The 10,957-nt window shown below is 42.0% G+C and overlaps 1 protein-coding gene across 1 annotated transcript in view; it reads left to right on the plus strand.

Annotated features, from left to right (window-relative positions):
- limk1a (LIM domain kinase 1a) overlaps positions 1-10,957 on the plus strand; it is a 60,797-nt gene that overhangs the window by 41,292 nt on the left and 8,548 nt on the right. Inside the window, exons 4-11 of the mRNA XM_016485606.1 lie at positions 2,619-2,728; positions 3,952-4,149; positions 4,619-4,739; positions 4,919-5,088; positions 5,384-5,570; positions 9,408-9,494; positions 9,586-9,717; positions 9,939-9,998. Of these exons, the coding sequence (XP_016341092.1) occupies positions 2,619-2,728; positions 3,952-4,149; positions 4,619-4,739; positions 4,919-5,088; positions 5,384-5,570; positions 9,408-9,494; positions 9,586-9,717; positions 9,939-9,998 (1,065 nt within the window). The remainder of the gene's footprint in view (positions 1-2,618; positions 2,729-3,951; positions 4,150-4,618; positions 4,740-4,918; positions 5,089-5,383; positions 5,571-9,407; positions 9,495-9,585; positions 9,718-9,938; positions 9,999-10,957) is intronic.

Raw genomic sequence — 10,957 nt, forward strand, 5'->3', positions numbered from 1 at the left:
TCCTCCCTGACGATAGGATGCTTGGAGGGTTTGTGAATGTGTCAGATTTCCCCAGAGCTGGAGCTTGTGTCAGTGACGTCATTAATGAAACCGTGTGTCGCTGAATAGATGCCAAAGGGAAGTGAGTGTGATCTTAAGGTGGTGAATTCCAGTATTTCTCATTTTAAATATCACTTTTGAAATCACTCTTCCCACATTTGTCATTTTAGCCCAGTTGTTAACAAGCACACAGTTACACAGGCAACATAAAGGATGAGTCAACCTGTTTGTTAGTACAGATTAACCACAGCTCTCCAACAGAGAATATCAGAGCATGTGTAACACATTATCAGTCATTGAACGATCATTTATAATCAAAGTGATTGATTCAGATCTTGTTTGTTTGGAAATGTTTCCAGGCACTGTATCAGAACATGGTTTTCTTCAGCAGTGTGTCATGCATTCATGCCTTCTGTTGAATTGTCCATCAGTGACACAACAGAAGATCTCATGGTCAAGTCAAGTCAAGTCACCTTTATTTATATAGCGCTTTTAGCAATACAGATTGTGTCAAAGCAGCTGTACAGTATTAAATAGGAAAATAGTGTGTCAATAATGCAAAATGACAACAGTAAACACTCAATATTCAGTTAAAGGCAGTTCATCATTGAAGTCAGTGATGTCATCATCCAGCTCAGTTCAGTTTAAATAGTATCTTTGCAATCAAGTCAACGATATCGCTGGAAATGAAGTGTCCCCAACTAAGCAAGCCAGAGGAATCAAAACTCCATCGGTGACAGAATGGAGAAACCTTGGGAGAAACCAGGCTCAGTCGGGGGACCAGTTCTCCTCTGGCCAGACGAAACCAGCAATTCAGTTCCAGGCTGCAGCAAAGTCAGATTGTGCAGAGGACTCATCTGGTTCCTGTGGTCTTGTCCCGATGGCCATCTAGGAGACAAGGTCTTCACTGGGGATCTGTCTCTGTGGCCCGTCTAGTTGTCCTGGTCTCCGCTGATATTCAGGGCTGTAGAGGTCATCTCTAGGTGCTGATTCACCATCAGATCTGGATACAGACTGGATCTGGTGACTACGGTGACCTCGGAATAAGAAAGAAACAGACTAATATTAGTGTAGATGCCGTGATCGTGGTGATCACATGCACTGCGGAATCTTCTAGAAACTTTCCTTACATGAAAGCTGTGCTGCTTTCCCAATAACAGCGTGAGGGAGATGGGGGACTTTTGCTGCTTTATTTAGAAAAGAATGTCTGTAACTGTATTAAAAGTCAATATCAGGCAGCTGTTGATGTTCTACCCAGCAGGTTAAGGAGGGACTCTACAGAAGAGTTTTGTGTAGTTGTGTGGGTATTGGTTGACTAGAAACAGTGGTGTTGTGGTTGTGTATCTGTGTGTGGAGCAGTGTTGTGTGTTTTCAGACACGGTTCGGGTGTGTGTCTGTGGTCTGTCGGCTGTGTTTTCTGTGTTGGTTGAGAGTCTGTGAAGCAGCCACAGAAACGAGGAAGCAGTGGGCAAACAGTCACGTCATTGGAGGATCCGTCTAAAGGCCTCATTCACACATGAATTAGGGTTCAAGCCCTCTCTTTTGATTCAAAGAAATGGACAAACTCTGTTAAACAATCTAGTATGCATCTAAGATCATGTCATCACATTCATTGTAATGTTTCATATTTGAAAAAAAACCCACCAAAAAGCTGTTGCAGGAGAAGCCTTAGCCAAAAGGTGGTCTTAATTTCTCAAAATAATTTGGTCCCATAAGTCAGCCTTAAAAATCTCTAAACATCATTACATTGCATAGCAAAATATCAAAGCACACATTTCACAACATAATGCACAGATCTCATACTATTAATAGTGTTATTATAAAGAATAGATGTAGTTTGTCATTGCTGACATGATGAAGAGAAAAGACACTTGATATAATGTTTATATGAAGTTATTATTATTTAACACATTTTGGGGTCATTGTATGAAAACAAGGACGAGACTGTCTGACTTTCTGCCATTCTTTCTCAGTTTTATGATAACTAAAGCATTTGTGTAGATAAACTAGACTGTCTTTATTAGATCATCTTCAGCTAGTTTGAGGCTGGAAATTCCTCTGTGTTTCGGAAGTCTCTCTTATTTTATGTGTAAATCTATGCAAATTAACGTGAAGAGACGTCTGTGTGTTTCATGGCTGTGATGGGAGAGGATCACTGATGATGTGTTAAACAGCTGCTGCTGAATGAATAGATTCATATTTAATGTTTAAATGAATGATTCTTTCTCTTTGATTACTGTGGAGGACAACAGAGTTTAGCATTTTGCTATTCTCAACCATATGATGACATGCACAATCATTCAGAACCTCTTCTGTATCACTTCTTCAGAATGAAGTAATTAAAAGTCATTCTCTCTGGCTGATCCATTACTGACGGGTCTGATATGTGACGAGCTAGAACAGAATGAATGAATGGATTCATCCAATGATGTGTGAATGTGTTCTGGACACGCTCTCTGTCAGCAAACGCTCTGACAGAAACCGGAGGCAGTCGTGTGTGCTGTTGATCAGTGATGCTGCAGAAGATCCTTCAGCCTCAGCACAGAAGCGTCTCTGATCTCAGTGTTTGTGTGCTCCAGGTCGCCGGAGAACAGAAGTATCACCCAGAATGCTTCACCTGTCTGAGCTGCCGAGCGTTCATCGGTGATGGAGACACGTATGCTCTGGTGGAGCGATCCAAACTCTACTGGTGAGTGAACTTCACATTATTCTCATGACAAATGGCTCCAGTTCTTGTTCTTGACTTGAGCGTGTGCATTACGGGTTATTAGTATGTGTGATGTAGCGGAGCAGAAGATGCTGTTTATCTTCATATCATGCCATCACTAATGTTTCCCAGCGGAGGGACTTCATAAATGTGTCCATAAACCTTCCTATGGAGCGCATCTGCTTTATTCATGGGAAAAACACTGAGAAGTCAATAAGCTGCTCAATAAAACATGATTTTTAGAGTTTTTTTTTTTTTTTTGCTAACTGGCAATTCTGCAAAAATAAAAAAATATATAATAATAATAACAATAATAACAACAAATAATAATTTCAGTTACTGTAGCAATATGTTGAAATGTTCAGTTTGATCATTTGTAAACACAGTAAACTGTCCACATAGCATGATGTATGAATATGATTTGAGCCAGAACAGCATATTAATAAATCACTAATAAACCTAGCAAATGTTGTTGTGATGTTTAGCATAATATATGGGGACATTTGGCTTTAATTTCACCTTTGCGTTCCAAAAATTATTGAAAAAATGTTAACACTTTTAGATTAGGGAACACTATTCACTATTGACTTGTTGCTCATTAGTATGCATAGTACTAGCATATTGACTGTTTATTAGTACTTATTAATGCATGTCCATATTCTAGAGCCCTTAACCGTACCCCATACCTAAACATAAGTTCTACAACAACTACCTTACTTACTATCAATAAGCAGCACATTTAGAGTTTATTGAGGGAAAACTGTTAGATAATAGTGTTCCCTAATCTAAAGCATTAGCAAAAACAAAACAAAGAACTTCCAAAATGTGTACACTTTAACCTGCTGTTTTTTAAATCATGTGTGCATCCCAGAATGATTAGTGAGCCCTTATCAACTTACTTTCATAATCATCACCACTTATATTTATAATGACTGGAATGTTCCAGTGTGAAACACAGTTTCATGGTAGCTCAGATACTTGAACTTTTTAACTAGTTATTAAGTAAAAGTATAATGTCACCAGATCATCAGAAATCCATGATATGAGATGTTGTCCGTTAAACATGATATACATTTTTAAAATCATGTTCTCATATGAAATCGTTGAGTGATTTCTGTGATGTTGTGATGGAGAGCGTCTCTTCTGCTGTGTGTTGAATGCATGCAGTCTGTCTGATGGTAATGATCGGCTGTGTCTCCCTCTAGTGGACACTGTTATTACCAGACGATCGTGACTCCGGTCACTCTGCCCGACTCGCCGTGCTCCAGGATTCCTCACACGGTCACGCTAGTGTCCATTTCCGCCTCCACCGATGGGAAACGAGGCTTGTCCGTGTCCATCGATCAGGGCTCCAGTCCCAGCGGCTTCAGCCCTGAACACACACACACCGTCAGAGTCTCCGAGTGAGTGTGGAAACACTCTGCTCACTTACACCTCAACACAAACAGAACATTAGAATATTTAAACATGCAGAACATGAGAATCCTGATCAGAGGGAAAGATTCTGCTCAGATTTGTAGGTAACTGTATAAGTGTAAGAACTTCTGTGATGCTGGAGAACGTGATGATCAGGATCATGTAGCTCTTATGCTGATCATTTACTTTAATGACAACAACACTGATACATTTACAGATCAATAATTAGGAGTAAAATATAGTTATGACTGATAACTCATATCAGATGCGTTTGATATTTTTGTGTAGAATTTACACAACTCATTTGAATGGGGGGAAAATAAAGACTGATGATGATCTGCCAGTATACAGACTAAAGATACAAGTGATGATCAGCAGGAGTCTGGCCAGTCTTGTATTTCCATTAGAAATTGTGTGTTCCTTCATGTCTTCATGTGGTTTTGTCTGTGTGTTCAGGGTGGACCCAGAGTGCATCAGTCCAGACGTCAAGAACTCTATTCATGTTGGCGACCGGATCCTGGAGATCAATGGAACCCCAATCCAGAACGTTCCTCTGGACGAGGTGAATACAACCTTTGTGCAGATGATTCACACGTATGTGACGGCTTTATTCTATAGAGCCACAGTTAGTTTGACTGCAGACGGACTGCAATTTATGCATTCATTCATGTTTCTGGCCTTCATGACAGTGTGTTTGACTCAACGCCTCGTGTGTGTGTGTGTGTGTGTGTGTGTGTGTGTGTGTCAGATTGCCAGGAGACCAGTCGTCTACTACAGCTGACCATTGAACACGACCCTCATGACCACGGCCCCTCGGAGGACCAGGTGGACGGGCCGACACCCCCGTCTGAGGGGCCCAGTCCCATCACGCGCATCACACGGCCCCCCAGCCAGGACATTAACACCTTGCGCTCGCGGATCATCACGTCAGTAAAGCACCATGCTTTTGCTGTGGCTACAGTTAGTTCCGCACATGTATCACGCACAGCCAGTGTTTAAGTCAGGAATCGATTGTTAGTGTTTCAACAAGTATCCAAACTTTGGCATGTAACTCTTCACTGCATACCAACATGCTAACGGCTACACAATCTCTTGCGCTGGATCACCGTCTCGATGTGTGTGTTTGGTCCATTTAGTTGTCATCGGCCGTTGTGGTGCATGTTATTCTACTTGAGTTATTTGAGGCTGATTTGAACACAGTCGATGTGTGTGTTTGCGCAGGCGCAGCTACAGTATTGATAAATCTCCGTGCTCCAGTAACACTCCATCTCCACTGTCTCTGAGGAAAGACATCGGCCGCTCCGAGTCGCTGCGCGTCGTGTCCAACAGCACACACCGAATATTCAGAGCCGCCGACCTGATCCACGGAGAGGTTCTGGGTACAGGCTGCTTCGGACAGGCCATAAAGGTGAGCACACACACACACACACACACACCACACACACACACACACACACACACACTCTCTGTCCTGACTACACACACACACAAACACACACTCTCTCTCTCTGTCCTCACTACACACACACTCACTTTCTCTCTCTGTCCCATACACTGTAGAAAAGTGAAGCCAAAATGCCCCAGATATGGCTGCTATCTTGCACCGATTGTCATTTAGTGCCCGAGTCTGCGCAGTAGTGATTCGTTTGGAGCCCGAGCCTGTGCAGTGGTGATTCGTTTGGAGCCCGAGTCTGCGCAGCAGTGATTTGTTTAGAGCCCGAGTCTGCGCAGCAGTGATTCGTTTGGAGCCCGAGTCTGCGCAGCAGTGATTAGTTTGGAGCCCAAGTCTGCGCAGCAGTAATTTGTTTAGAGCCCGTGTCTGCGCAGCAGTGATTCATGCAGCAGTGATTAGTTTGGAGCCAGAGTCTGCGCATCAGTGATGCATTTAGAGCCTGAGTCTGAGCAGCAGTGATTCGTTTGGAGCCCGAGTCTGCGCAGTAATAATTCATTTGGAGCCCGACTCTGCGCAGCAGTGATTCATTTAGAGGCCGAGTCTGTGCAGTAGTGATTCGTTTGGAGTCCGAGTTTGCGTAGTAGTGATTCGTTTAGTGCCCGAGTCTGCATAATAGTGATTCATTTAGAGCCCGTGTCTGTGCAGTAGTGAATAGTTTGGAGCCAGAGTCTGCGCAGTAGTGAATAGTTAGGAGCCAGAGTCTGCGCAGTAGTGAATAGTTTGGAGCCAGAGTCTGCGCAATAGTGAATAGTTAGGAGCCAGAGTCTGCGCAGTAGTGAATAGTTTGGAGCCAGAGTCTGCGCAATAGTGAATAGTTAGGAGCCAGAGTCTGCGCAGTAGTGAATAGTTTGGAGCCAGAGTCTGCCGAATCTGCGCAGCAGTGAATAGTTTGGAGCCCGAATCCGCGCAGCAGTGAACAGTTTGGATCCCGAGTCTGCGCAGCAGTGAATAGTTTGGAGCTTGATTCTGCGCAGCAGTTAATAGTTTGGAGCCCGAGTCTGCGCAGCAGTGAATAGTTTGGAGCCTAAATCTGCGCAGCAGTGAATAGTTTGGAGCCCGAGTCTGCGCAGCAGTGAATAGTTTGGAGCCCAAATCTGCGCAGCAGTGAATAGTTTGCAGCCCGTATGTGCGCAGCAGTGAATAGTTTGGAGCTTGAGTCTGCGCAGCAGTTAATAGTTTGGAGCTTGAGTCTGCGCAGCAGCGAATAGTTTGGAGCTTGAGTCTGCGCAGTAGTAAATAGATTGGAATCCAAGTTTGCGCAGTAGTGATCATTAGGCCTGTCGCAATGATCAATATATCGACTTACCGCGCAATATATGTAGATGACCTCAATAATTTTTGGTGACGCAATATATTGCCCATTATATTTACTTAAAAATTAATTTCACCGTGTTTTTTACATTCCACTTGCGCCTGTGTCTTTTGCAGCTTCTCGTACATAATGTGGTGTAGTCATGAGGTCTTTTGCAGCTTCTCGTACATAACGTGGTACACATCTCGTACTATTGCGCGCTGTGGTCAAATTTAAAATCTGCAGATATGGTCTTGTTTAGGGATCTAACTGATAAGAAAAAAAGAAAGTAGTGATTGTTTTTCAGCAATAGTGTGCACCCTTAATTTACAGATTTAATTATAATTTACACTTGCGGTCTTTGCACTTGACCACTTGTCTACTTACATGACGTATTTCCTGTGTTTGGCCCAAGTGTTCAAGTGGGCATGAAGATTAGTCTTTACTTTTCATTACCTGACGGGACACACTTATAGTGTTCTAAAAATGCAAGTGTTTACATAGCTTTATTTTGAATTTCAATATTTTGCATTTTAAAATGAACTTCTAATTGTCTGTTCAGTAGACTCTATAACAGATGACATGATTTAGTAATTGCGGTGCTTCCAATTAAGTGATGGAAAGCAGTTGCAAATGTTGTACAAAATACACATACTCATCTTTACACCAATAAAATGTGCAACACTTTGTTTTACTACCAAATTATATGCAATATGTAATTATTAATATTTAACGTACAATGGAAATGTCTCATGAGATCTCAGCAAAAAATTTCACAATTTATTTCTAGAATGTGATGAATGATGGGATATGCTCCTGAGCAGTGAGCAAGATGTGAATGTGTATGTTTGTCAAACATGTTGAGTTATGCATGTATAACATAAAATTAACAGAAATACCTTTTTTGTTTAAATAGAAATGGAACATTACTGTAATTAGTGCCTGCCATCAGTAAATGCTTTTTTTGTTTAACTAAGTTTATTTCAGCTGGTGGTGTACAGATATTATCTCAGAATGAGCTATAGTCATTTACTTTTTTATTTAATATTATCCTAAGACATCATAACTGTTTGTAAAGAAATAGACATTGTAAATGTGTTAGTATTGCTCCTGCCTAATATCTCACAGTGGATGTTCAAGATCAAGTTGACTGCATTGCATTGTGGGGATATGATACTACACTATTATCCTACCTGTACTGTTTCGCACAATGATCATGTTTTCTGTATGCATTAACCATCCAGATGATTTATGACATTCATCAAACTGTGCCGGATACAACCAGCACAGACTGCACACAATAATCCATCCCACAATGCAATGCACTGGACTGGACTTTCCATTGGCAGCATGACAAATTAACTAGAAGTGATATGAATTTAAAATATATTTTTGTACAAAATTAAATTAAATGCAAAGTAACATGAATAAACTGAATGAATGACGGATCAGTGAATCATTCTCAGTTAATGATGTGTGAACACTGCAGCAGTGAAATGCTGGAAACGCTCTTCACTGCATGATGCATTGCTTCACAGACTAGTGTTAAATGTCAGCAGGTCGTATACAGCAGGGAATCACCAGAGGCCTCACGATACAATATTATCACGATACTTGGGTCGCGATACAATATTATTGTGATTTTAAATATATTGCGATATTCTGCAATATATTGTAATTTACTACCTTTTTCCAACTTCAAGTTATGTCCCCAAAGGAAAACTTTGGCAACATCTGTTTTAACTAAAGAGAAACATTTCTCAGTTTGTTTATCTCACTTCAGTTTTATTGTTGCAGTGTAAAATGGGATTGTCAAGCAGACAAATTGACCAACACTTTCATGGAAACCTGTTATAAATGTTGTATGCACCTGGCAAACTCAGCTATTAGTATTAGTCTAATCTAGTCCACCTTAATTAAATGTAAACAGGTATGCACTGCTGTGCTACTGCAGGTATTTTGAAGAGTGCGACTTGAACTTGTACAAAAAAGTTGTGCAGACCCTTCAGCAATTGGGGCATTTGAAAGTAAATTACTGTTACATTTAAAATAAATAAAACATAGTCTAACATCCAAACGTGTAAGGGCTTTCCTGATAACTTTCCGTGATGGCGCAATCTTTATTTTACTAACTTACAGCATGCTGAAGGTGACCCAGCTGACCTCACCAGAAAAAACTCAACACCACCATCTAGTGGGCTGTAAAGAAATTGATTTTATTATTCTACCAAATAGTATAATAAAAGATTGATATTTGTCGTCCGCGTATCGATACAGTATTGCCGCGGAAAATATCGCGATACTATGCTGTATTGATTTTTTCCCCACCCCTAGTATACAGTATATACTGCGAGCATACTGTATACTCAGGCTCTACGCAGCAGACTATGGCAGATGCAGCGGGATAAAGTACAGAATGAGTATGATAGCACTGTGATAGTATGCTGTTGTCAGTGTCTCATCAGTGTGTGTGTGTGTGTGTGTGTGTGTGTGATTGTCAGGTGACTCACAGAGAGACAGGAGAGGTGATGGTGATGAAGGAACTCATTCGATTCGACGAGGAAACACAGAGGACCTTCCTCAAAGAGGTGATGACACACACACACACACACACACACACTACAGCACACACACTACACACACTAAAGCACACACTTATTTATTGCTCTGTGTGTTCAGGTGAAGGTCATGAGATGCTTGGATCATCCTAACGTGCTGAAGTTCATCGGCGTCCTCTACAAAGACAAGCGGCTCAACTTCATCGCTGAGTACATCAAAGGAGGAACGCTGAGAGACATCATCAAGAATATGGTGTGTGTGAACAATATGCTCAGGAGTTAGTTTGAAGTGATAATGTAAAGCACGTCTCATGTTCAGGACAGTTTGGACCGTGCTCTTTCCCGCAGCAGCTCACCTTTCAACATCACAGTACTGTGCATAGGAATGCTGTCATGCTGTACTCTTGTACAAGGCTTTATGAAGGTTTGAGCATGAATATTGTCTTTCTGAATGTGAATGTCTGATCTGTGCAGGACAGCAGTTATCCATGGAAACAGAGAGTGAGTTTTGCCAAGGACATTTCCTCTGGGATGGTGAGTCAGTGCTGCCCTCATCTGGACACTCAGCCGACATCACATGACTGATGGGTCACAGGCTTAATTTCAAACTGTTTTAAATGTTTTCTCCAGTACTTCAGTCATTATTTTACATTCATATTTTATGAGCTAAAAGGGTGAAAAACCTTAAAAGAAATGTTGAAACTTTTATTTTTTGTTAATGAAAACTAAAGCTACATTAAAGGGGTCATATGATGTTGCTAAAAAGAACATTATTTTGTGTATTTGGTGTAATGAAATCGGTTTATGTGGTTTAAGGTTAAAAAAACACATTATTTTCCACATACTGTACATTATTGTTTCTCCTCTATGGGCGAGACCAGAAAGCATAAAAGCACGTGCGGTGAAACCGGCGTCAGCTTTCTGTCATTCAGCAACCGCTCTGTGTGTGTCAGTCTTATTTGGTGTTTTCTGTCCATTATCACTCTTTATTTTACCAATAAGAGTGTAGACAAACATACGGCGAGAGCGGGCAGCATCTCAGGCTGTGTGTTCTTCCCTGCCCGCGCTACATTTCGGGTGGGGATACACACAGTTTGTGTGTTGTCTGCTTGGGAGCAAAACACGCAGAGTCAGCTGACTGTCCGCATTGCGAGTGTTTGTCACTGCGTATGCTTGCTCTCCGAGGGCTCTCTTTGAGGAGGGAGTCTTCACCGGCGTTTCTCGCGGCGCCGGCCCCGCTTTCGCCGAGGCGGAGTGGCGGCTGTGCTCGTGGGTTTCGCATATGGATCCGGTGGAGGGAATGTAGACAGGCGAGTCCCTATCTTCTTCCTTAACCACCAGATCCAGCGCCCGCTCTCGGGGTTCGGAAGCCTGCGCTGTGGTTCTTTCCCCCCGGTGAGAGGGCTCGACGCTCCGCCTGTCTTCCTCCGAGGAGGTTGATGAGGGCGTCGATGAGCTCGCCAGTTACACAAGCATATTATGCCTAATATTAT

This window comes from Sinocyclocheilus anshuiensis, unplaced genomic scaffold, assembly GCF_001515605.1.
Source record: "Sinocyclocheilus anshuiensis isolate Anshui unplaced genomic scaffold, SAMN03320099.WGS_v1.1 scaffold501, whole genome shotgun sequence".
NCBI lineage: Eukaryota > Metazoa > Chordata > Actinopteri > Cypriniformes > Cyprinidae > Sinocyclocheilus > Sinocyclocheilus anshuiensis.